Source organism: Poecilia mexicana, unplaced genomic scaffold, assembly GCF_051168715.1.
Source record: "Poecilia mexicana isolate PSO_F unplaced genomic scaffold, ASM5116871v1 scaffold_7, whole genome shotgun sequence".
NCBI classification, from domain to species: domain Eukaryota; kingdom Metazoa; phylum Chordata; class Actinopteri; order Cyprinodontiformes; family Poeciliidae; genus Poecilia; species Poecilia mexicana.
The window spans coordinates 21,609,357-21,637,021 of NW_028263376.1; the positions used below are offsets into that span (position 1 = coordinate 21,609,357).

Here is a 27,665-nt window from a genome sequence, read left to right on the forward strand (position 1 = left end):
TTTTAATGCTCCCCTGTTGTGGAAATTAAAACGGTGAAGTTCCTGAATCTTTTCTATACCAGATCAAAACTGAAGCAAAAATGGAAATTAAATGAAATGCGACTGGTCTTATGATGAAAATCGTCTAATGTCACAAACATTTGAGTACTAATCCACTGAACAGCTCGCTTTAGCTGAGGGGATTTGAATTTTCTGACCTGATTATGCCCCTTCTCTTTTAAACATTTTTACCAGGGATATACCTGATATATTGCATGCAGAATTGGTGTCTTTCTTTGATAGATTTTAAATTCAATCTTTAAAGAACAATGTCAGGACAGGATACGAAAAGCAAAGATTCATATCTTGTTTTATTACTGTACATAAAGAAGAGACATATTATATTCTTTAATAAAATGAGTAGGTATAATTGGTCTAACTTGTTAAATGTGTTTTTCACTATCCATTGCATACGGGCCTGCAGAGGTTACTGTATATGAACCTCAAACACAGCAGGGGGGCGTCTGAACATGATGCCGATCTAAGAAATGAAGTGTACACACTTGAATCAGTCACACCTGCCTAGTCAGGAGGAATGGGAAGACTTTCAGAAACATTTGATGCAAGTTATACAACCTAAAAGACAATTCTACCAAATACTACAAAATTGTAAGCAAACTCATGCACCGGAATAAGTTTTTTTTTTTTTTAATTATTATTTTTTTTTAATCTGTCATTATTCTGGCATTTAGCAAGAAGAAATCATTTGGATGATTCTGTCTGAAAACTGGAAAAGTGAAGTCAAATATCATCTTCAGATGTAGAGAAAAGCAAAAGCTTTTACTTTTACCATTTGTGTAAATATCCGTTTCCCCAACTCGTTTTTCTCTCCTTTACAGCAAGTTACCACAAAGAAGTCCATTAATTTACCAACGGAGAAACACAGCCAATGTACCATAAGTCATATATTTGTTTATTTTGCGTTCTCAACATTGTCACAGTTGAAGTTTTACAATAACTGGGGTCTTACTGACTCACTATTCACTGTACAAACAGAATGCACATTTAAATGAGGCCATTCCTGTCGTTTCCTTTCTTCAAAACATGTCACTCGTCAGATCGAACAGCTCGCAGCCGGTTGTGTGTACATTTGTTTGTGTGCGCGTGTGAGACTGTGTTTGTTTGTGTGCATTTGCATGTATGAAAGGAAAACTGCATGTAATTGATGGCAGCACACTTCCTATAACAGTCTGGTTTTGATTTCCACAGTAAATCTCAGTTCACAACTGCTGGAGGAAGAGAGAGTCGATCGGTTTAACCAGCACGGCTCCCGTCCGTTCAGGAGGCGACATGTACATCCTGATCTCAACTGCAGATGTCAGAGTAGAGCACTGGAAATATAGACATTATGTACATCTCCTTTTACCCCAGTTTTGGTCCCTTTACAGTCTTCACAAAGCTGAACTCTCTAATCAAGCAGTTCATCAGCTTGCACAACAGATTCCTCTATTTACACAATGAAAGCCCTCAGCGACGAAGTGCAACGTTTTCTCTTTTTCTTCTTCTTCTTCCATGTTTGTAATTTACAAAATGGCTTTGTAGATGAAATGCATGCTGAGCTTCAATAACTACCAGGCAAAAAACATGGAACGACAAGGACACACGCCACCATCGTAGAGTTCCAACTTATTCAGAACCAAAAAAAGAAAGAAGAAAAGAAGTCCAACATGTTATAGGCTGATCTCTTCCCCATCAGCTCACAGTGAATAGGACGCATGATGCATCAGATCCATGCAGTGCATTGTTGGGGTACTTTTGAAAAAAACAAAAAACAAAAACAAAAACAAACAAACAAACAAAAAAAACCTCAAACATTTAAAGCACGACAACACACCAAAAATAAACAGTTGCATCAGTTTCACACCATTTCCAAAAATTTCAGAATTATAGCAAAGATATGAAATTATCAGAAAAAGACACATTCAGCGTATCATTAATGTCCCGCGTGTGATATGTCTGTCGTCTAAAGGAAAAAAAAAACAAAAAAACAAGATAATGTGTGAGCCCGACTTCTGTGGATTTCTTCATGAATATTAAAATACATTTTATAACCTGAATATTGGGACAAACAGCTTACTGTCACTAATTTACACACTAGAATAGACTCTTATTTGTAGAATATAGAAAGATAATCTTTACATATACCCAGTTCTTCTGTTTAGCTTGCATTTGTGTAGGTTATAACTGCAATTCCTGAAAAAAATTGTAACTGTCCTTTTATATGTGCTTGTCCAGCGAAATATTTCTGTTTCCTTTTTATTAAAATATATACACACATTCTTCTTTCCACTCTGAAGTGTCTAGGTACTTTTACGTCTTTTTAAAAGAACAAAGAAAAAGTTGTTTTTTTTTTCACCTGAATCTCATCCTGGACAACAAGACGACAGACTTTCACTCTCAAGTACAAGCCTGCATGATTGCACTTAAACTTACCATGGTAACACTGATTTGTTATACAATGTGCAGAGGATAGCCTCACATCAAAAACATTACATGCAAAACAAACAAAAACCTTACAAGACATTCCACTGAGCTCCAAGTCTGTACCCCTCATAAGACCACGAGGATAGGCGGACAATTTACAGAGAGAAAACGACGCAGACAGGGGGTCAAAGAGAAAATAAATAAATAATAATGACGCAAAATGACAAACGCTCAAACAGGAGGGGAGACCTTGCTTGCTCTTGATGTACAAAATCAGTACAAAGATATTGCACATTTAATAGAAAAAAAGACAAAAAAAAAAAAAGAAATCCACCAAAATCGAGTTGGCGAATGAAAATAATAATCTGAACAAGGCAAAAACGAAGATTTCAGGATATTTTCTCAGCTGATTTCGAAAGCGAAGAAAACAGCTGCTGCATATCGACTTTATTTCAGACTATTTGTAACAGAAACAGAAATTTTACCTTTTAAAAGTATAGTTTTGCACTAAATTCTTCATTCTGAGCAATTTTTTTTTTTTTTTTTTTTTAGGGGAAACGTCTCCTTCAGGAATTCAACTCTGATCAAACTGTATTTTTCAATGTCAAATATGCAGCAGCTGCCATCTATAGGCTTTGTTTTGGGTGTTTATTATTATTATTATTATTATTATTATTATTATTATTATTTTAATTCACCAGAAAGGCAAAAAAGCTTTAAAACAGATCATAGGCCTTGACCGGACCAGGCCCGGGCAAAAGGGGAGTTTGCTCCTTTTTCAGATCTACAACCCGTCACTTTAGTCAGCTTAATACTGATAGACGCCATTTTTGCTGATAATAATTGTAAGTATAATCTTACAAATTACTTTACACACAATATACTGTACATGAAGTCTCGACTAAATAGATTATGCGTTAATAATTGGCACATTTATTTAATGAGAGCTAAGACACAAAACGTATAGCTGTCGTGTACAGTAAATACAGCACTAGAACTACTATGAGTTGTTTAGCTGTCCGTTGACAGTGTGAAATGCTTATATATATGTTTTTTTGTTTTTTTTTGTATTATATATGAGCTCTAGAGGAGGCGACAACAAATAGCATTCACATGATGGCAGGATTTGCAAAAACCAAAGACTCAACAGCTGAAATTCTGAAATTGTGAAAAAAAACAACAAAAAAACAGTCAAACATGTTCTCATCGTAGGGCTTCCTTCCTCCTGATTATGTAATGGTAGGTAAATGTGGGGATAAAGCAGCAGGTTGGAGCTTGTGGAAATTAAACAGCATCTTCCTGTGCAGACCGCCCAAACCCTCCACACGCAGAAGCCCCAAATCAGGCAAACTAGTGAAGGCCCCTATTGGAAGATTTGAATCCGTTTTCTATCCTGCATATCAGTTGGACCTGGAAGTGAAAGCGGTGTCTGGGTGTGACTGCTTCCCAGCACAGCAGCTGAAACACAGTGGACAGGCCATAGAGTTATGCTGTCAGTCCCTTTGGTGTGAGCGATTGTCCTTCCTTCATAAAGTCTCCTCCTTTGTCTTCCCGTCTCTCCGCGCGAGGAGCATCACACTACGGTGCTGATGCCACTGTGTTTAGGTTTGTGCCCGCCGTGTGCTGGGCCCGCCTGCTGGCCGTGGTGGTGAGGGTGCTGGGCGTGGTGCGGGTGCTGGCTGTAGTGGCCGTGCTGCGAGTGGTGGTGCGCGTGCGAGGAGTAGGCCGGGTGCTGGTGGTACTGCGTGTGGGGAGGCGGGTGGTAGTGGTGGTGGTGGTGGTAAGGCGGGGGGTTCTGCGGGACCTGGCAGTACTGGGGGTGTGGGCCGTGTAGCTGCGCCTGCACCGTGTGCACCACCTGGGCCGTGTGGTGCAGGTTGGTCGGGTGCGGCTTGTGCGATATGAGGGTGGGGTGGCTGGGCGGCGGCAGAGGGGGCTGGCTCTGAGACGAGGGCTTCCCCCGCTTGCTGCCGAAGAGCGACCCGAGGATGGACGTTGATGCCGAGTTGGGGATGGAGGGATGGCCGCGGGAGGAGCCCTCACGTGCTGTTGTAGGTCTCCGACGTGTGTGCGGACTGCTAATGATGGACCCCTGGGAGAGGAAAAAGTGAACAAATAAATAAACTAAAGCTGTGAAGCATTACTAGGACTATAGTGCCCTGCAATGCTATTCAGATCCCTTGAACAATTCTACCTTTTCTCAGATTACAACCACAAACCAAAGGTATAATTGGGAAGCTGAAGGGAAATGATGCAGTGGTGTGGTGTGGATTTATATTCGGTCATTCTGAGTGAAAACTTTGGACCTCCTTTCAGTGCAACCACAGCTATAAGTCATTTGAGGTGCGTCTCTACCGGCTTTGCTCATCCAGAGACTAACTGCCCATCCTTCTTTGCAGAACACCTTAAGATCAGTTAGATTAGTTTGCCGTAACCTATGAATATCTGCCTTCAAGTCTTTTTTTTTTTTTTAACAACTGCTCAATTTGATGTAGCACTACACCAGGGGTCCTCAAAACCAAGGCGGTGTCCTGCAACTTTTATATACATCTCTGCTTCAACACACCTGAGTCAAATAATGATGTCATTAGCAAGACTCTGAAAACTTGTCTGCATACCGAGCAGGTAATTCAGCCATTTGATCCAGGTGAGTTGGACAAGGAATATCTAAAGGTTGTAGGTTAGCGACCCTTAAGGACTTGATTTGAGGACCCCTGACTAGGTCATATAAATATATGCTGACCTACACCAATTATGTGCAGTCAGTCCTGAAGGGCCAGAATCCTACATGTTTTAGTCCCTGGTTCAACACATCTGGATCAAATGACTGCTCGTTACCAGGCCCCTGTAGGACATGACATGTCCTACAGGGGAGGACCTCCCCTTGGAGGTCCGACCACTAAGGGGAGAATTAAAACATGCAGGAGCCTGGCAGTTGAGGACAGACTTTGGACAACCCTGACCTACAACATTTCATTGTGTGCCGTCTCAATGTTGTTTTGGGAAAAGCTTTTTTCTCAGGACTTTCCTGCATTTAACTCTACCCATTTCCCCATCCCCGCAGACTAGCTTCCCTGTCTCTGCCAAAGAAAAGCATGCTACCTTTATTATGTTGACCTGTAGGGGATGGTTTCCTAAGTTGGCCAAGAAGTTCAGTTTTGTTATCGCTTGAACAAGGTAACTTCTCCCACGTATTTGCTGTATCCCATACATGGCCTGCAGGATGGCTCCTGAATTTCTTTCAACCTGACTTCACTCTTTCTTTAAGACCAAATTTGTTCAGTTCAACACTAATAGTTGTCAACAGATTATTCCACCTAAGTTGATTATCTCTGCAGCTCCTCCAGCGTTACAGCCAACAGCTCCTCAGCCTGTTGGCTGATTCTCTCAAGTTTGAATGTTCTCCTTGCCCTCCTTACCTCGATAGGAGTTTGCAGTTGTGTCATAACCTTTCCATTTTTAAATGATAGAAGAGCGTTCCTTTAGACATTCCTTCAGTCTGCTTTAAACTTCAACAACTTTGTCTCCATCTGATTTGTTTTGTGGTCTTCATGACAAGTTGTTCACTAATGTTCTTTCATAGACCAGAGGGTAGTCGCTTTTAATGCAGAGATTAAATTACACGCAGGTAAACTACTGGCAAACTACTTACTGGGTGAATTATTAAGGATTTAGGGGTATCAGGCAAAAAGGGGATACTTATCACCCCATACATTTCGTATTTTATTTTAGAAAATGTTTTAAAAGATCATGTTTTCTTATATTTCATATTAAGCGCAACTTTGTGTCCGTCGCATGAAATCCAAAATACTACAAAAAAAGCATGTGGTTGTAACACGTGAAAATTCGAAAAAGTTCAAGGGGTATGAACACTTTTGCGAGGCTCTGAATGACTGTTTTCTTTTATCAGATAAAGAAGTAGCAAAATGTTATATAGCATGCAAATGAAAAACTAAAAATGTCATGATAGGCAGCAGCAGGAATATTTCAGCTTTCATGACAAAAAGGGAACCCATTTTCAGAGAAGCTCTGCTGTTAGGTAAACATCTTGGAAAAAGGAAATCTGTGATCAGAAATACTTTGAGAAGGATAAATATTCAAAAGAGAAGGAAGTTGGGAAAACTACATTTCTGTTTTGTGCCAAACTCTCTTAAAAAAAAAAAAAGTCACACATGCAACTTAGCATTATTAATGAAGGCACAGTTTCCACATGCAGAGGGTGTGACAGGCAAACTTATCATTCACACATCAGCATTCAACTAGAAATCAGATGGCAGAAGGAACTGAGCACTCGTGTGCAGACTTCACAACAGGGTTGGGCACTCTGCCTCCTGTTTTGGATCCAAAACTACTCCATGGGTGCAAAAAAAAAGCAGTGTTTTTTTTCCTTTACCATGCTTTGTCTAAAACTGAACAAACAGCATCATTTGCACCATAATATTTACAAGATTCTACACTTTGACTCATGAGTACATGGAATGAGTGCACAATGAATGGATGAAATCCACATCTTTCTAATGTGTGTGAAGCCCGTGGCTTATTATGAAGGCTACACTCCTCGCTGAACCTTAGAGCATCTAAGAAAAGTTGTGGATAAGAGGAAAAAATAAAAGACAGACCCAGACAGGGAGAGGGGCTGCAGGAAATGAAGAGTTTCCTAGTGTCTTTCAGAGCTACCACCCTGCCAAAGAGAAGAACCAAATGAAAACCGCTTGGATGTGACTGAATGAAAGACAGAGACAGGCGACAGGGAGAGGAGGGAGGAGGGATCAGAGGAGGCATTAGTGGGAGTCATGCTTGTTTGAGGGTAGAGTGTATATTGGTCATATAACATGACCAAAACAGGAGATCTCTGGCTTCCAAAAAAACCAATCAAAACAAAAAAAAAAAAAAAAAAGAGGGGAGGCAAGCAACCCATGCATGCACACTAACTGAGGCAAGCAGGTTATAAATTCATCCCATCAAGAAAAAAATAAATGATCCAAACAAATGGACTGGAGTCTATGAAGCAAAGGAAGTATAAGACCAAAAAAATAAATGGAGTGTTTCACAGTGCACATCATCACAGAGAGAGAGGAGCTCGGATACCAGCTGCTTCCAACTTACTTCCATATTGCTGTCTAGTGATCCTGCACTGCTGCGACGCCCTCGCTTGCCTGCCCGAGACATGCAATACCAGAGATTAGAGATCGACAGCACTTCCTGGGTCGACTACAGACGTTCCGGCCGCCCAAAACCAAAAGAGGGTGTGGGTGGGGTGGGGGGTCGGCGCAGTGGCTTGTGACGGTGAGTAAGATCCAAATACAAGAGATAGAGGGGGATGGAGAGAGGGGCGTTCAGGTCTGAGAGGGAGGTGGTGGGCAGGTGGAGCTTTGTTTTTTTTTTGTTTTTTTTTACTTCCAAGTCAAATTAGAAATCAGTGAAGAAAAAAAAATTACGTAATTTTAGCCGGATTTTCCATTACGGTTTAGTCTAAATTTAGTTTGTATCGGGAGATGCTAACTCCCAGGGTTATTTCTAAATCCCATCACAAGGTTCATTAGCGGAGCAAAATGTCAACAGATTTTCTCTTGAGTAAATTGAGACAACTCACTGTTAAGGTTGTCAGGCAGGGCAAAAATAAAAAAATCAAAAATAAGTAAATAAAAGCCAGTCTCAGCGAGAGTCACAAAGCAGAAGACAGATCAGAAGCAAAACTGTGGCTGCTGCACATTCGATGTGTGGGCACATCCAGGTCTGAGGGTGGAGCTTTAGGGCCCACTCAGCCAGTGATATATGACCAATAATTACACATTAACAGGAAAATACCTGATGTGTATGGACAGTAAAATACATGTGGAATGGAGTATGGAAAAAAATAAAATAAAACAAACAAAAATGACCCCACTAACATGCCACATCCTGCACAGAAAAAAAAAAACCAACAACAAAAAAACAAAACAAAAAAAAACACAGGAGACAGGAGGGCAAAAGGGACGACTATGAACTACCTGATCTGGAGTTTTCCCCCTCTGAGGGTTGGATCGATGCAACAAGAAACCTCATGCTCAGAACTGTGAGGCAGACCCCCCCCTAACTGGATTTCATCGTGTTATCAAGTTAATCACCTGATAACTTTCACATAGCTGTTATTTGTAATGAATGACATGTATTCCTGATTCTAAGGCACAGCTATACACACTGACGTACGTGGATATGGGGTGATTCTCAATGCAAAGACTATCTTCATCTTGTTGCTGTTCAGATTGCGGTTTGCTTACAGGTGAAAGGAGACGGCATGGGATTTCTGAGTAAAACGTGTGTGTTAAATGTCTTTAGATATATATATAAAAAAAAACAAAAAAAACTGAGGAATGTAAAAATGCTTGGGAACAAAAAAAATAAGCAATCATAAGAATGAGGAGATGTTTAGAAAGAAATTTAATCAAATAAAAACGAGTGAGAACTGCCCAACAGTTTATTTATTGATCAGGAATAAAAGTTCAAAAGCTGCTAAAGCTGCTAAACCTTTTCTCAATCAAGTCACTCTTAAATACAGTGTGTTGAAAGAGCACCCTTTGACCTTTCTCACATTTTGAGGTTTCAACAACAAACATCAATACATCAGTGTGTAGTATTAGGATTTTATGGGATACACCAACACAAAGTAGTTATAACCTTTTTACATTTGTATTCAGCCTGAGTGAGTAAATACTTTGCGATTACAGGTGCAGGTCTTTTGGGGCATGTCTATCAGTTTTACATGTCTAGAATGTGATATTTTTGTCCATTCTTCTTTGCACAATAGGCCAAGCTCAGTGAGATTAGATGGGGAGCTTCAGTCAACACAGAGCTGCAGTTGGATTCAGATGTAAACCTCGACTTGTCCACATTAACGCATGAGTTTAATTTAGTCTCATCTGACCACAGTACCTTCTTTTCTTCCACATCCTAGCTGTGTTTCCTTCATGGATGATGGCAAACTGCCAACAGTTTTCCTGCATCCTGCAGTTCTCCCGTTGACAGATTGCCCTGCGGGTGACCTGTGAGTCTCTGCAGCTCCTCCAGAGTAACACGAGTCTTCCTTATTAACGTTGCTGCTTCACTGAAAGCTTAGATAAATGGCTCAGACTTTCAACTGAACAGGGCACCGCGTGATGTTTAAAATGTTCGGATCTTGTTTTACAACTTAGCCCAGCTTTAAATTTCTCCACAGCCTTATCCCTGACCTGTCTGGTATGTTCCTTGGTCTTCGTGATGCCGTTTGTTCTTTAATGAACATCTGAGACCTTCACAGAACAGCTGGATTTATGTGAGATTAAATTACACACAGCTGAACTCTATTTATTAATTAGGTGACTTCTGAGTGGTTTCACTGGATTTTATATAGGGGTTATTTGAGTAAAGGCTGGTGAACACAAATGCAGATTTTTTTTTCTTTATTATTGAAAAACCATGGGAGATTTTTCTTCTGCTTCAACTAGGCACGACTTTGTGTTTGTCTATCAGATACAATTCAAATAAAAAGTATTGTAACCTGACAAAATGGGTTAAAGTTCAAAGGAAATGAATACCTTTGCAAGACACTGTAAACCCCCGAAAAAGAGAAACCCAACTTCTAATCCAAACCATCCAATCCCGAGAGAGTTAATGAATTCGGAACGAGGAGGACTTTAAAAATCAATGTATGGTGCAGTGACAACATTTTGCTATTTTTATCCCCTTAAACTTCTCGGCAGAGAGGAGAATAAGAAAAGCAAACTGCTTTTTCTTTCAGTGTGAAAGCCAGCTGGCAGAACGCAAGCTCCGTGTTTTCGCTCTACCTGCTTCGGAGAGGTCCCGCAGGGAGCTGCTGAGGGCGCTCCTCTTCAGACCCTCGCCCATGGCGTAGCTGTCGTCCAGACTGGCCCGGTTCATGCCCCCGTTACCGGCTTCCTTCTTCAGGCCGGAGCTTTGAGACATGCTGGGCCTCACCACCCCCTTCTGCTTCTCCAGCTCGGCTGTGGAAACGAACCGTGGAGACACCGGGGTTTAGTGTCAAGGACTCGACTGACATAAAGACATTTCAACATCCTACGCTTTATTTTAGCACCACCTCTGCATGTCCAGAATTATCTGAGCTGTGCTGTGACCTCTCGTAATCTACTTCCTTATAAACTGAAGCAGCTGAATAATGAGGACCATGCCCTGTTTCTGTTTAACTTGGCCAGAAAGAGAGAGAGAGAGAGAGGGAAAGAGAAAGAGAGGGGGGATGGGAGGGACAAAAAAGAAAAAAAGTCAGCCAGCTCACACTCTATTCTGTATTTCTCCATTTCCTGGACCTCTGCAATTGACTCTCTCAGGTCGTCTGTGAACTTCTTTCGGTCCTGGGGGTTGGGCGCGTTAAAGTTGATGAGAACTTTGATGTCTGCACCTGGTATTGCTGATGTAAGTCTGATTCCATTTGGGTAATCTGGAAAACGAGGGAGCAATTTACAACCGGTCAGTTCGAGTCTGGAAGGTTTGAGTAGCGTACTGGCTTTATCAACCTCTGGGATGCAAACTGTCATATGAAACACTCACACTGGTTTTCAAACAGCATCACTTGCATCCCATACAGAGAGAAGGACTGACGGAAGCTGTATGTAACCGAATTCTTCTTCTTCTGGAAAATCTTTGTTACCTGAAATCAAAAAAAGTAGATTGCTTTTATGGGCCTGGGGCGGAAGACGGAGAAGGACCAAAGAGGGAGGTGGAAAGAGCAGACGGCTTTTACCACGAGGAGGTCATTGAACAGGAAGATCTCCCGCTGATGCAGGCCCAGCTTCTGAGGCTTGTTGGGGTCTGGCACTTCAAACAGGCGGCAGTAACACACCAAACGTCGATGGGGCAGCGACAGCACCTACGAGGCAAAAAAAAAAAAAAAAAAAAAAAAGTCCCCACAAAAGCTTTAGAGATTATTATGGCCTCAATCTACAGACTAATAGGGAACAGAAGTGTGTTGCAGATACAGCAACTTGGATGAGTCACAAATCATTTAATGAGATTAATAGGCTACTTACACATCCCAGTCCATGGTGGAGTGAACCAATCTGTAGAGAGAGGACAGAAAATGTTGCATTTTGCAATTACTTTTCAGTTAATGTTGAAATAAAAATCTTTCTTAATTAAGTCAATGCCCACTATAAATAACTCTTGAAAATCGTGCATCCAATGAAACTAGGGGTGAACCGATAAATATGCCGACTCATAACCCAACCCCGTACTCCTTAATTTTGGGAGATCGGCTCATGCATGAGAAAAAAGATCTTATTTACCAATCTTATCCATCTCTGTGCAGGTCTAAAAATCCTCCACTGTCCCATTTTGCTACGTGACTGACAGACCCAAGAACCAGGTCATGTCTGCATATGAGCAGTCAGTTAACTTTGACTTTGTCCTTTATTTAGCAACTTTTCAGACCAAGAAAATTGATATCAGGTTTGTTAAAGACCAGGGATCTTTGAAAATAGCCAATTTCTGTCATTTCTGACGCGATTATTATGAAGATAAATAACTAGCTAGGTTTCCAAGATTATTACTCAAATTTGCAAATTTTAACAATATGTATTATATATAAATTACATTTTCTTTGTTGAATTTGAACAACACAAATACATCAATAAGACTATAATAAATGATACAACCATTTAGTTATTACTAAGATCCATAGAGTCAGTAGAACGTGTAATAAGAATGAAAAAAGGCACTCTTTTCACTCAGTGGTCACTTTTTAACAGAGTACATGATTTCTAAGAGTGCAGAAGTAAGATTAGTGTCCTCTAAGCAATGTGGTGGACGAACCTCGTCATGAGTAGCATTTACATCATTGTAGCTGACAAAACTGCACAAATGCAGCATTTAATTTACTCAATTTACAATTTTGTCAGCAAACCTCCAACAATTGAACACATTTTTATTGAAGTGAGGAACAAAAACCAAGAAGTGCTTCTAAACTTATTTGATTTTTAGTAACAATTTCAGATTACTTTGCTTTCTGACAGGTGATATGGGAAAACATGAAGGAGGACAGTTGTTTGGGAGGAATTTGGCCATAATGAAATGCAGTTTTGCAAAGAAATCAAATAGAAAAACAAAGAATTAAACAGATTTTAAAATCAAGTTAGAGTGGTAAATGCTACAAAATTAAACATGTTAAAAATATCTGATATTCTATTCTGTTTTTCAAAGACTTTATGTCATAAAAAGATTGCGGAATGAACAGAATCCGGTTTATTGCGGGAGGGTGACTTTAGATCTGAATATTTTGGTGGTGAACTATGGCCATGGATAAATGCAGCTTTGACCAGACTGATCTGAAAATAGAACTAGTTCTTGTTCAGGCTGAACTTGTAAAACACTGCTGCTATGCAAACCAAACCTCACTAGCAAGGCCTCACAGGTCAGTCAGAGTTTTACCCTTTACACATGACAGACAGAGACAGCGCTGCATGCTGAGCAGTGCAGACCAATGTAGAATAATGGAGGTGTGTTCACTGCTGGAAGGATAAAAGGCTCAATCACATCCAAATCAGGAAACGGTTTCAATTAAATATAGAAATAACACTGGCCTCAGTGTTTCAACACTGCAGGTAAGTTTCTCTGAAATCTCATAGTTTCTACAGCGCGTCAAGGTGGAGTCATGTAACCATTTGTTTTAATCAGGGCTGCTGCACTGGGCAGCACGTCTCAAGGGCTTTGGGTGTGTTAAAATCACCAGCATGAAGGTCTACACTCAGACATGTCAGTAATTTCTCAAGTGTAGCCAAAGGCATACGCACCATTTCTGAGCTTAAATTCCTCACATTTCCCAAACTTTATCATTTCTGATTTGACTTGTAAAAGATCATTTTAGACTGTGAGAGTAATTAGGTAAGAGATCAATCTCTTTAATTTCACCCAAAAAGACACATGATGATGTCAACATCTCTGTGACTGTAATAGTAAAACAAGTATGATTACTCACTGGTTTCTTTCCCACTATGAGTTTTTCCACCTTCTGCACCTGTGACACGTGGTCTTCATTAGTCTTAAGCTCTCGCTTGCGAATCCTCTCATAGATGCCGACCAAAGTCTCTCTGGGCATGTCCTCCCCATCATCCACACCTGGAGAAGACAAAAGAGCTGATTTACTGCACCAAGCACATTAAAAAGGATTTATACTATACATTTGTTAATTAATATTTTTGGATGACAGTTTGGGAGACTGTCTTTCAGAAATAAAGCATCCAGAAAAAAACAAAAAAACAAAAAACACCCCTCCATATCTATTGGCATTTTGTGATAAACTAGGCAGAATGATTTAAAATAAATTCATTTAAAACAAACTTAAATATTGAAAATGAATCCAGCCTTTATTTTTGATTTCACGTATTAAGTCTGGGGAAAATCCTACTTTAAGCATTAATCATTATTGGTGCCACATCAGCAAAGAAAGTAGTTTTTAATTTACACTTAAATACTTGAGAGTTCATCCCAGATTTTGGGACTTATTATTAGTAATCGATGACTTCGCGTTTTCCTGGGGTGCAAATGTGCAGTGACAGCAATTTCTTTAGGTCACTGACCGCTAGACTGGGTGTGGACATTTATTTACTGTGTCTGAAAGAAAATAACAAAAATTGGCACATGGTAATGATCTACACCAAACAGTAACATCTTAGGATCATCAAGTGTGCAGTCTAATGTAAACCAGTTGCCTGGTTTACATTAGACTGTAAGCCAGTTATAAACACAAAAATGTACTGTAACATTTTAACTGGAATGAAAGCTTATAAAAGGCCTGTTGCATATTTTACCAGGCATACCAAGAAACGAAGGCAGCCCAGAACCTATAAGCGTAATTTAACAGGCCATTTATAACGGCCATTTCCTAAAACCTGAGGAAGCCATGCTAAAGACAAGAATCGCAAAGCAGCAGTAAGAACCACATGTGTAGGTTTAATGTTTGACTTTCTCTTAACTCTGACCCTCTTCAGTATTTTCGTCATAGACGGATATTGCAAGAACTGCAGTTATTGCTGCAGGACAGCAACGACTCAAGCGTTGCACCAGTAGATGCATATCTACATCTGTAGAGCAACCTGGTGGAGCAACCCTCTTTCTGAACTCATCTACAATTGGCTAATGTCTGCATTCAATGAGGGGAGGGGCAACCGGACCTTAGCTTCCTGGAATGCTTTTTAAAAGCACAATATAATTTTTTTTTTATCCAGATGACTTGCTGTGTCAGAGTATTTTAAGTTTCATTTAAGAACAGGACAGGAAAACCAAACCTTGTACCGTAATTACATGGAAAACACATCAAAAACATTTTTTTTTTTTTTATATATACATCAATAAACTTTTTTTTACTTTGCTACCTCTTAAATTCTTGATGAAGTCTTCCAGTTTCATTTTCCTCTCTGGCTTGACGTTTGGGCTGTACATGTCAGTGTTGAGAAGAATGATGGCGAAGGCCAGGATGAAGATGGTGTCTGGGTTCCGAAACTGTCGCACCACCGTGGGGTTACAGATGCAGTACCGCTGGCTGAATATGCGAAAACACATCAGTTTACAACAAAGAACACATACAGTTTAGATCCCTTTCATTGTGAGGAAATACTTTCAATGCTGTTCAAGGAAAGCAGAAGTAATGATGAAAAAAGGTCCTCTTTGTCTACAAAACAACTATACAAACAATAGAAGAGTAACTGTAAAAATTGCAATATTTTACTAAGACGTTAACATAAAAATGACTGTTTTTACTCTCTTTTATTGGTGTCCAGAGTTTGAGACTGTTTTTACTGTGAGATTTGCTGACGATTTGTTTTATGCTTTTACGAGTGAAGTTGTCGCTCGTAGTCTGACCTGAACGCTTCAATGAGCCGCTCCACCTTCTGAGCTTCCCCTTGGACACGGATGTGGTTTTGAAACTTCCTAAGGGCCTCATCCAGCTCCATGCTCTGGAAGTCCATTTCATCTACCACACAGCTGGTACACGAGGAGAGAAGATGGAGTTCCAGAAGTAAAGTTAACAAACACAGAATGTGACCATTTTCACAAAATAGATTTTTAACTGTATTTAAGAGTATTTAATCAAATTTACACACTAAATATTGCACTTTACAGTCATAAAACCTACAAATTCTTAACAGTAATAGTAATAATTAAAGCTACAATGGGTCTTTATTTTAAAACACTGACACAAAAAGACCCTTTAGAGACAGAACCCTACAGTCACATGGCTGTAAACAAAGTGGAGTTTTGCTACAGAGTTTATTTATAGTGAGTAGGATGATCTGGAGAGTCCTGCAGGGACCACTCATTAAAAAGAGTGTTTATTATTATTATTATTTTTTTTATATGAAGCACTTGTCCAAGGAATAGGTTACAATTAGACTCACATATTTAAAGAAAGGACCAACATAAAGCAGATCCCTCTTCATCAAAGTTTGTGCTTCAGCCATGTCAGACAGATTTAGCAGGAAGTTAACATCCAGACTAACAGCAGCAGCTAATGTAGTGCAGCATTAAACTGAGATATATAACACAAATTTGTAATGCAGAGAAAAGTGAAACCTGCTCAACCACTGCTTGACTCTCAAATATAAAATTTCTAGCGACACCAGAGAGTTGGAGAAAAAAAAGTCAGAGTCACATCTGGTCAAATCTGTAGTAGAAATCGCAAAGTCTGCTAATTACAGTTTTTCTCGCAGTCAACCATTTGCCATAAAATGCTGGCATACTGGGATTGCCACAGAACGCTTTTAAATCTCTGGGTGCATTGCTGGTGTGTTAGGTCTCCAAGATACTGCTTTCAGATAACACTTCTTCCTTCTCACTGAGTAAATAGCACAGGGTAAATTTAACACCTTGATCCATGGCTACTTTTGGCTCCATTCTTGACATTCAGACATGAAAACGGATGCAAATATCACAAGCTGCAAACCTGAGAAGCAATTTGTTTCATTGTAAATAAATAAATGTAAACATTTTGGAAAGTTCACTTGTTAGCTTAAAGGAATGACCACTATAATAACATACATATGAATAAAAGTTTCCTTTTATTTAAATTAGTGGGAGAATTGAATAAAAAGAGAAGGAAAAAAAAAATCAGACTTACTCCAGGACATCTCTGTTGAACTGTTTTTGTCGATTGCCCAAAAATTCTCCAATCATCTGCCTGCTGAGCCCTTTCCTTTGAAGTAGGAAGTGGGCAACACCGACCGGGGTGTCAGGAATGAACCCCCGCTCGGTCAAGTACTGGATGCCCTTCTCGGGTTTCCTGAAATTTCAACATGCAGCATTATGTTAGAATTTTAATCACAATTTTAATACTTAATGCCAGAACTGGAGAGAATGATCTGTTACTGCTTGAGCTCTCTGAAAATTCCTATTGAAGACATCTTCAGGCGAGCTAGTTGATCATTTTCATTCAAGCATAAGATCATTGAGATGGGCAAAATGATAGATTTAATTTTAATTGCTCCTTGAGTCCTCATTATCATTTGGATAATGGGGAAACATTCACATGGTTTTAAAACTGAAAATAATCTGTTAGAAACCTCTAATCGGTAATATGTCTGTAATTTAATAGTCAGTTAGGTTTAGCTTCCAACATCGAACTGTGACATTCATCTCACTCTGCAAAACAAAACTAAATCTCTGTTACACAACAAACACAAAGCGACTATTTATTTATTTATTTTTTCAAAAAGCAACTTTAAAACTGACTTTGAACTTGATATAGACACAACTGGATGCAATTTATAGAGCAAGAGAGGCCACAGCTTCTCCAATGGCTTTGCAATCACTCAGTCTATTTTCTTGGTACTAACAAGAAAAGTCAAGCAGCTGCTCCATCACAGCTGAGTACGTACTTGTTGAAAAGATTGAGGCCGATGCGGTAGTGTCTCTTGCGGATCACGTCATTGCTGAAGATTGGCGAGTCCCAGCTGTTTCGAGTCTCTTTGTGGTAGGTCTGCTTACTTAGCGTCTGCTCTCGGAGGCTGTCCCTCGACGAGGACTCGGAGCTGCAGTTTATGGTGTCGTTTGAGTTCGATGTGCTGTTGATGCTGTCGTTGTCCCCATCTGAGAAGTCTGATTCAGACTTGCTCTGCCGGTTTGCCGAGCCGTTGATGGCCAGGTGGCTTTCTAGCTGCCGGTGGCGGTGGCGCAGAGGCGCGTCATCGTCGCGGGAGGGCGCTCGTGGCGGGGGTCCGTGGGATATGTGTTTGGGGCTCGCCTGGGAGGACGTCACGATGTGGCCGTGAGGTTCGTATACAGGCGGTCGTTTGACAGAGCCGCGGTCAGAGCGATCACTGAGCTCAGCTGAACTGTCACTTGGAGGTTCTATGGTCAGAAGAGGGAGGTGGTCCACTCTAAGACGCTGTTCTTGGCACTCTAGAGAAGGAGTGCTGCGGCAGCTAGTGTCTGTGTCACGACCCTCATCTTTAGAGTCAATAGGCCAGTACTCCTGGGAGGAGTTTACTGACTGCAGCCGTAAGTCTGATTCTGTACTGGACGGCTGGTCTCCTGACCTCAGAGCAGCAGGGTGGGACATGTCGTCCTCATCGATGAACAAAGTAACGTCACTATACGATGCAACAGTTTCGTCTCGCATCCGTCCAGCTGGCCTCCGGTGGGACTTCATCTGATAGGGCACTTCTCCCTGCACTTTGGAGCAGCCCATAGTCTCAGGGTCAGGCCCCTCGTCCCCCTGAAGACTACGACAGTTGAGTGCATCGTCTATGGACTCTGCCAGAGACTTAACCTGCCTGGAGAAGGCGTCCTCCAGCTCCGTGATGGCATCGGTCAGGTCAGCCTGCGGCGGCGGGTGTGACGTCATGTTTGCCTGCTGGTGGACTTCCACGTCCCCACGTTCAGACTGCACCATGGACAGCGGAGTGCCGTCCTCAGTCATGGACACCTGCCTCCCTTCAAAGTATGAGCTGTGCACTTTCTCAGGGCCCTCAAACGAAAGTTGCATCCTCATGTTAGAAAGAACGATGCGTCTGGACATACGGTTCTCTGACATAGAGCTCCTGAGACGTTCAAAGTTCTTGTTCATCTGATACTGCCTGAAGGCTGTCTGAATGGTGCGAGCTGCATGCCGAGTTATGAACCTTCCACCGTATTTACGCTCCAGCATTTCCACCTAAGCAGAGGAAGGAGAAAATTAACTGTAAACCTGCACCACCACCAGGGCATTACAGTAGTTGGGCGCACAAGTTAGAATTTATTGTGGCTTTCCTCTAATCAACATGTTTGGAAATTAAAATAAAAGATTAATGCCTACTAATATTTTCACCTCAGATGTTAATTATTAATATAAATTAGAATTAAATGCCCCGCAGAAAATTGGGAACCACACACATTTTGTAGCTATGAAACAGCCTCTGACAGACTTCTGTTTCGATATTTAACCACTGTTATCAGAAATGGTATAGAGGTCATTTAAACTGGTTGGTTTTTCTAGAGGGGATCTGGTTTTTAAGCTCTACATTTTCAGCAAGGGGGACGCTGGTGCTTCGTAAAGCCAGAAGTTTTATTTTCCCATTCCATTTTGATGCTTCTTCCTTCTGTATGGGAACATTCACTTGCAAACAAATGACAACTATCCTAACAGAAACTTTCACTCTGCCAGTGAACTGGAAACTGTGAGAACACTAATGTAACCGTATGTAGTAAATAAAGAGTGGGTGACAACCAAGAAATACACCTGTGCTCCAAAAATGATCTCATGGTGAAGAGTTCACACACAAGTAGCTTGTAGTAGCTGTCAAGCAAGGTGGTGGCACCATTTTGTTGATGAGCCAGCCTGGTACCAGATGTACTGGTGTAATGTAAATGGTGGATGGAAGAAAGAAAAAGGAGACACTGCCTCAGTACTAGATCATCCCCTGAACTCAAAACACTTAACAAAACTGGTTTTCTGATAAATCTCAAAAATCTAGATTTTTTTTTTTACAACTACAAAAAAACTCAAACTTGGCAAGAAGAAACCAATCCAGATAACTTCTAGGTGTACCTGTTTATCCTGAAGGTCAGCAGAGAGCTCATAGCTCTCAGAGAGAGAACGAGACCGCTTGATGGCCTCCTCCTCGGCCTGCTTGCGGAGGATGGATTGCGAGTGCTGGAGTTTGGGCCGACGGGGCCTCTGCGGCCCGGGTTGGACCCCGTGGCTGTAAAGCGGGCCGTCGAATCGGTCGGGGCTGATGGCCGAGCCGTGAGTTACGGGACCCTGGCCGTAGTTGGCTCTGCCGTCCAAGGAAGGACCGCTCTCACTGGGCCGTCCATCTCCTTCCACACTGAAATCAGAGCAAAGGGATAGAGAGCGATTTTAAAAGGAGTGACAGAGATATTTTAAAGTTTGGGTCTGGATATATTGAGATTATATTTTGGCATTAGAAAGCGGGTTGGCTCTAGGGATTTATAAGCTTTTTCAAATGAGGTACTGAAACCAGCAGATGAATTTTTATAAGCTAAACAAGAGAAAATGCTTGTTCTAACATCCTTTATCTGAAGTCTAATGAAATGAAGTACTTTCATCAAGTTCAAAGAGGTTAGAACACATTACTTACAATAACCTTTGAAATGTTTAAGTCAGAAAACTCCAGTGCCACATACACAGTTTCAAACAGTCAGACATCTATTACTTTTCACAAACTCCTTTCGTTACTTACACACTCTTGTGCTCTGAAGCCCTACGAGGCGATGGCTTACTGCGAAAAGATCGTCTGTTTTCAAAAAAATGCCAACTCTTCCTCCATATCTTGTCCACCATTCTTTCAGTCAAGTTAAGTCCAGAGTACACAGGCTCCTCCAGGAAACCAAAGTTTATGCAAAGTTAAGGGCCAATCAGTGACCAGTGGGGAATTACATCATGTGTGCAGGCGTGACGACACACTGTTCCACTTCATGCTACAAAGTCCGGTTTAGAGCAGAAGCACAGAGCAAATACAGCTTTCAGTAAATCCTTAAGCGAGATGAGATGTCGCTGAATGAGTTGCCGATCTGCTCAATCAGTCACACCATGCCAACATTCCTTCTCTGCCACGGTATGGTGTGCCCACAGTTCACTCACAGGCGAATGTGTTTGAACTGTGACTTGACACACCCATACAGTGTACACAATCCACTTCCTTCATTAGAGGGGCCTGAAATCAACATTCAGCAGTGGCAGCAGCCTATCAAACAAGAGAAAGCTGCATTGAGTGAAAAAAGGGGAACTGAATGACTTCAGACTCCAGATGCATGCAGTTTTGCAGTTCAACTTAGTACAGATTAATTGATTTGAAATGCATGCCGGTGAAATGACAACAACTGAAAGCACTATTAAATCTTTCTGAAATTTTAAACAGAAATAAATCTGATTCGATGCACTTTGTAGCTGACCCAAATTCTCCTTTCTTCTTTGTGGAAGTGTATTTCTAACACAAACAGTATGCGTTATATTTTTTTTCTGTAGTTATGCTAGCTAAGCCAAATTGAATAGCTTAGCTACATTTTTGGGAGAGCGTAGGACGGATTGATTAGTTTTATAGACAAATGCAAATCATTTGGAGAATTTTTGTGACCTTGCTTCAGGAAAGTATTTAAAAGCTCAAGACAAGCCGACAGGAAGCGGTTGCTAAGTTACCAGCACGTATCATACTGCAAGTGTGCACATGGGATTGAATGGATTTTCCACTTTTACCTGTAAAAAAACTAAAACCTAAAGGAAAGTCATATTTTAATATTGTTTTGGTATTTATATCCTTGTTTTTCCATCTGTCATAGACAGAAATTCTTATTGACATTAAACTTTGAATGGGCATCTGATGTCATCATCACATTGGATTAACAGTCAGTGCCAACTCTAGGCGTGTTTAAATTTTTAAGGGGAAATCATAAGATGAACAAAAGAACAATGTGGCTAGCAAAAATACTGCAAATGCAAGCAATCCAATTCATTTATTTGATCATAAATCAAAGTTTATGATTGTCTGTTTGCAAAAAATAAAAAAAATAAGGCATTTATGTAATTTCTTTGCAAACATGCCCTTATTCACAATCCTGCAAATTCTAAAGAACAACAAAAACAATTCCTTAAAATAGCAAAGACTCTGAGGAAAATAGAAAAAAAAATCCACTATTGTAATTTAGCTTTTTAATTCAGACAAATCTACCAGGACTGCATACAATTTAATTTAATTTGGTTGAATTTGATAAATTCAGTCAAGTTATTGGTCCAATACCAATATGTTAAAAAATGACTAACATCGGCCGATAACTGATGTTGATGCTGATATATATCGTGCATCCCTATATGAAATGAATTAGTTCGTCTTTTTAAAGGCGTTGAAATGACGTGTTCGGAATTTGTGCTATGCAATTAACTAACTGAAAGTAACTGTTAACAGTTTCTTTTTCAGGGCTGCATGTAGACAATGTTCAACTGAGATTGCGAATACAGTAGCAGGGAAAAAAAAAAAAAAAAAAAGAGCCACGCTTTTATACTGCTGCCGCAACACCAGAGCGACCACAAGTCACTGAAAATCCAACCTCATTGCATAATCACCACTGGGACAAATCTCTCCAGCCATCTGTCATGGCACTCCAAAGCTGCTATTCTGTGAGTTAAAAGTGACACCTCGCCTTCTGTCGCAGAGCCAGAATACGGATGAGAGGTACCTCTGATTTTCTACAGCAGTCAGCAGAGGTTTAATTAGACATGTGGTTAAATGAAGGTTAGAAATGCTCGAATGCTTTTTTATTTTGAAAGCAATAATGACCACCAGTTGGTGGACAGTTTGCTTCTTAGATGCTCAGTATAAATTAGAAGTTGAGAACAGATTTCAAATAAGTCTCTGAGAACCAGAGATGGAGCTTTGGGACTCTTAGACTTTAGACTCAAGTCACACTTAAGTCATAAAATCAGACTTTAAGACTTGACTTACACTCTAAAGACATGAAGTTTAGGACAAAAGTTTCATAAACAAGCTAATCTCATATCATCATAGGTGAAAGTAAGAGTGAACGATTTGAGCAAATTATCGTTTTCCCCACTTAATTGCCATAGTGAATACTAATTGTCATGGTAATATTCTGAAACAGATAAATATGTTAAAATGTAAATTAGGGCCAATGATGACAATTTGAATTTGCAACCTACAGCACTTCTTGTTTTAGGCATCCAAGACAGAAGCCATCTGTGACAATGAATTTCATTAATTAGACACATTGAGCTTACCTTGGACAAAAATGACTTATGAATATCTATGATGAATTTAAATTCAATTTTCTTTTTTTTTTTACACCCCAGGTCATCACTGCAAACTTCAATTTACTTTATTACTATGTGTAACATTGTTCAGCAAATGCTAACAAGACTCTCTGCTAAACTAAGACAGGTAAACTGCACCTCTGCAAAATTATTAAACCTCATGCTTAGGCAGAATTTAAGTAACATGACATTTTTTTTTTAATTTAAGCCCTTAACTGTCACCCTCAAAACACTTGCATCTAAGTCAATAGGCCCATGAGGACACTTGTGTCATCATGACAGTTAAGGTGTCAATCTAAATCACAAAAACAACACAAACTGCATGGATGCATCACTGGGTGTGTTGTCTCACTCCATCCATCGACACTAAGAACATTAACAGCACTGACGCAAAACTTTAACTACTACAAAGCTGGCTTCGCCTTTCCCCAATGAGACTCGTGGGGCAGAACCTTTTTTCACTTAAGTGCCTTTCTTCTGCTTCTCATTTAACCATCCAAATATCCAGACCGGTATGGGACTGTGGGTACGTGGAGAAGTAAGAAAGTATGAGTAAGTGCGGCTGCGCTTTTCGCTCTGAGGTCACCGAATACTTGACTGAGTGAGGTCAGCTGCTCCTGATGGAGAAAACTGAGGGAGAAGGTGGAGAACAGAAAACAGAGGAGTTTATATTTTAAGCTGCAATGGACGCTGGAGAGAAAAAGGGAGAGGCTGAAAAAGGCAGGGCATCTATGAGAAGCAAACAGTAAATGTTATGATTTATATTAACATGATGTCATATAAAGCACACTGAAATAATAATAATAATAATAATAATAATAATAATAATAATAATAATAAAAAAAAATAAAAAAAAACGCTGTTAAGACATGAACGAGGAAGCAGTGATGTGATCTCCACATCACCTCCTGATCATGACTGGATTGCCCTTGAAATGTGAAAGCAAAATTGTCGAACAGCAACTGTCCCTCCTTTAGGGTCTGTAACCAGCTGGAGCCCCTTTTGCTTATGATGTAGGGAAGCACAGCAACACGGCTGGCAGTGATTTTCAGATTAAACGATTTGGAGGAGTGGGATCGGGAGTCTGGGGTGGGGGTGGGGGGTACGGAGGGACTGGACAATAACCCTCTTCCCCTCTAAACATCCTGAGTGAGCAGACCTAGGCCCTTGCCCAGGCCTCAACCCATTTCATCAGTAGGACCTGGGGGAAAACATTCCTACATCCCGGAAAAGACGAGTCACATCGACAGGAGTTCTGGGAAAAGAAGAAAGCTAATGAGGTGCAGGCAGAGTGAGCTACAGCTTGGAACTAATTTAGTCCCCAAACAAAGTCACAAAAACAGCTACAAAACTGTCAGCTCTCGGAAACATTTAGGAAATGTCTACACAACAGTAGCCCATACCTTTTTAAGCCTTCCTGTAATAAAAACACAGATACAAATATGAGATCCTATTTCATTTTTTCCCCCAAAGACAGATGTTAAATTATAAAATGGGTGTTAAATGTTTTTAATTTTAACCAAACAATTCAACATGGTTGTTTTTGATGGGTTTTTTTTTTTGTTTGTTTGTTTTTTCTTCAGAAAATGGAGATTAAAGTGTCTCAGAGAAACACAATGCATGCTCAGAGGAAATGTTGCAAAAAAAGCATATTATACTCATGCATACCACAAAAGTGACTTTTTGTACCAAAGGCAAAAAGCCACTGAAAACACAAATGCAAATCATTCTACCAAGAAGCTGACTAAATAGTTAAATGACCAGCTAACTTGGCTTATTTTACTTATTTGCTTTTAAAACATACTGTTATTATTGAAACAACTTTCATAATGCATTCAAGTCTAACAAAAAAGTGTTTTACAGACGATATAAATGAAAAGCAATGGTCAGGAAAGTGTAATCGTTTCTCATATTCAGTAAAAACATCACATCTAATAATGTGCATCATATTTGGTTTATACATGCATCAGCAAATAATATTTATGTAAAACAAATAATTTTACAACCTACTATATCTATTAGAGGAACCTGCTGCATATTTTTTCTTTTAGGAATCGTCAGGAAAGAAAACTGTCTAAATCTACATGAACAGATCGAAAAAAGAAAAAAAAAAACCTGATCAAATGAGGAAAGCATGAAAACAAGAATTCATTGCAACAAAAAATATCAGTTTACTTTATCTGAAATTAAATGTATGAAAAATAAGTGAGATGTAGTACTGAGGAAATGTTCAAGGGAGAAATTATAAACTCCCTTGCCCTCATTTTGCAGGAGCTAAACTGAAAGATTTAAGGCTTTTTCTATGCTACCGTCAAATCTACGTTGACATTGTCTGGATCTGGGTTAGTGAGCACTTCTCCCTTGCTGAGGTGATTCATCCATCTCACAGGTGTGTCATATCAAGATGCTGATTAGACAGCATGGTTATTGCGCAGGTGTGTGTGTGTGTGTTCAATAAAGGACTCTGAAATGTGCGGTCTAATCACTCACAGACTGTTGAGAGCACAGCTTTGTTCAAATTTACACGAGCATAGTTATCTAAAAGGGTGGAGTATTCAAACTTTTAAAAGCACAATACTTTGAGGAACATTTTTCTAGAGTTTATCTTATTTTCTACTTAATTGTAAATAAAGTATGTCTTTGTAAAAAAAAAAAAAAAACAAATAGCTGGCTGCCTGTCCCATGCTGTGAGCGTTTTTTTGACTGTTTTGAGTATTGTTTTTTTTGTTTCTCTATGGTTTTTGGACTCTGCTGCGCACCGTACAGCTATGATGACACAGGTCATTGGGACCCACATCTTTCTCGTGCTGCTAAATAAAGCAATAAGACTGCTCATCAACATTCTGTGCATTTTCACCAGCTCATATTCTTGCTTTGCTTTAGTGAGTGGCGCTTTAGATTGTATCTTCTATTTTCTTTTCCTCATTGAACAGTTTGTCCTCTTCTGAATGAGAGAGGTGATCGCCAGTAGCTTACTATATTTCATCTGCATGAGCACCGTTATCAGTTATGAAGAAACACACCTCATCTCTGCACCACTAATGTACATCCATAAATACAGCCCCCGTTACCTCTGCATTTTAAAAGATGCCAGTTTTTATGTGTGTATATAAACACAAGCAGTTAGGTGACCCTTGCAATAAAAATCAAGCAGCACCTCCACGTTACACTGCTCATCCCACACGCAGTGATGTGCTCGAAGCAGATATTTTCACCCTTTTCAAAGTGACTCAGAAAACTCATAAATACAGATGCACCCAGCAGATCTCACAGCACACAGATGGAGAAGTGAGAAGACTTCAGGTGGAAGCTCAAGAGACGTCACGGTAGCACATGAATCAAGTCCAGTGTTTAAAAGGTGAAGCTGCTAATAAACACAGAGGTAACCCGACTGTCTCGGCTCCAATAACTGGACTAATGAATTATCCTGCAGCTGCAATAAAACACACACAGAGGAACAAGTTAAGAATTTTACAGTTCGACCTGGCTGTGTACTGGAATCAGCACTCGCCAGCTGACTGACAGTACTGCTCCTGAGAGTACTCTGCAGACTGTAAATAGTCAACTGGAGTCTCATTACAACTCGTGATTGATACTCTGACTGTCAGCTCTGTGCTTCATTTTGAGGGGTTTTACAGTATTTCTATGGATCAAAAATGGCTTTTTGGTAGCTATTTGTACAGGGAAGCAGTAACTGAATCTCTTAAGGGACACAACTGGCTCTGTCTTTAGGTAAAAAAAAAGACTACAGATTGTAAAAAAAAAAACCAGAAAGAAAAGAAAAGCAAAGGAAAGTGTGTTAGTTATCTAAATGTCACTCATTGTTTTGTGAACGAATGTTGTGAATCCTTGAGTTCAGCTGAAGGTTATATGAAACTGGGTGTTCCAAAAACTAAAAGAGTAATAAAATAAATCTACAGGTTAATATATTCTGGCTGCAATAACAACTTTGACACAAATTCAAATCAAGCTAAACTTTTCTTTGATTCTATTGTTGATTGAGTCATAGTGTTTAGTCTGGGTTTTAAAACTGATTTCTTTGGAACCAGTCCTTGTTGAAAACGAGAAATACTTAACTTAAAATATTTGAAATATCCAAGTTGTCTGTTTAACAAGTGTGAAAGATAAATAAAAATGTTATTTATTTATTTATTTATATTTAAAAGTGGGTTAAAAAAAGGAACACAGAAATATTAAGTGGTAAAACACAAATATTGACTGAGTAAAATACAGCAACATACCTTGTTTACTGTATTTTCTGAATATTTAGAAGGGATTACAATGATAAACAAAAACCATATGTTTGACATTTTAGTACCATGAGTCATGTTTAGGAATGGTGCAAATTTAGACAAAAATTAAACCAGCCCAAAAGTTGAGACAGAATTAATCCCTCGTGAGAAAGTTTCAAAACATCAAGTGGCTATGTGCAGGCTGGAGTTATTTGTCTACTTCAGGCTGACAAAAAACTAAACAAAAACTAATTTTTGTTTAGTTTCAAAAATTGTTTTGTTGAAACTAAACAATTTTAGTTTTGATTAGCTCAAACAAGAGAGCTAAGTTTGTTTGCTGCGTGGCCCACAGGCCCCCTTACGCACCAATCTGTCTGCCATCATTTCAAGCGACTCTTACATTGCTTTGGTGTGGAGTGTTTGACTGTACCTCCATCTACTTATTTTCGGATTTAATGAAAAGTAATTTAAACATATCTGTCCTCTTCTGGATGAGTGAGGGGATTGCTGGTGGTTAAATGTGTGATCACCTCAGAAGGACTATGATATCACTACTTCAGAGATATAGACACAACTTATATCAATTAATTAATAAATACATGTACTGTTTATATATTTTATAATAATCACTGACCTGCTTCCACTCATGTTTATTTTCCACTTTTTTTTTGCAGCACATGAGCAAAGTTAGACACTTTTGATTATTTTTTTTGTCATTAGAAATA

The 27,665-nt window shown here is 39.8% G+C and overlaps 1 protein-coding gene across 4 annotated transcripts in view; it reads right to left on the reverse strand.

Moving 5' to 3' along the window:
- Positions 1-931: 931 nt before the first annotated feature.
- iqsec1a (IQ motif and Sec7 domain ArfGEF 1a) overlaps positions 932-27,665 on the reverse strand; it is a 124,726-nt gene continuing 97,992 nt past the window's right edge. For 2 of the 4 annotated variants that reach the window (XM_088007238.1, XM_014967635.2), the window contains 13 exons: positions 19,472-19,751; positions 17,322-18,598; positions 16,565-16,726; positions 15,310-15,432; positions 14,823-14,989; positions 13,427-13,566; positions 11,484-11,513; positions 11,198-11,323; positions 11,005-11,104; positions 10,733-10,894; positions 10,266-10,442; positions 7,570-7,619; positions 932-4,555 (listed from right to left, as the gene is read on the reverse strand). In XM_088007238.1, coding sequence (XP_087863364.1) covers positions 4,037-4,555; positions 7,570-7,619; positions 10,266-10,442; positions 10,733-10,894; positions 11,005-11,104; positions 11,198-11,323; positions 11,484-11,513; positions 13,427-13,566; positions 14,823-14,989; positions 15,310-15,432; positions 16,565-16,726; positions 17,322-18,598; positions 19,472-19,751 — 3,313 coding nt within the window. In that variant the 3' untranslated portion in view covers positions 932-4,036. Of the gene's footprint in view, positions 4,556-7,569; positions 7,620-10,265; positions 10,443-10,732; positions 10,895-11,004; positions 11,105-11,197; positions 11,324-11,483; positions 11,514-13,426; positions 13,567-14,822; positions 14,990-15,309; positions 15,433-16,564; positions 16,727-17,321; positions 18,599-19,471; positions 19,752-20,126; positions 20,567-27,665 lie in introns of those variants that run through there. The other 2 variants (XM_014967632.2, XM_088007239.1) reach the window with 2 other exon arrangements.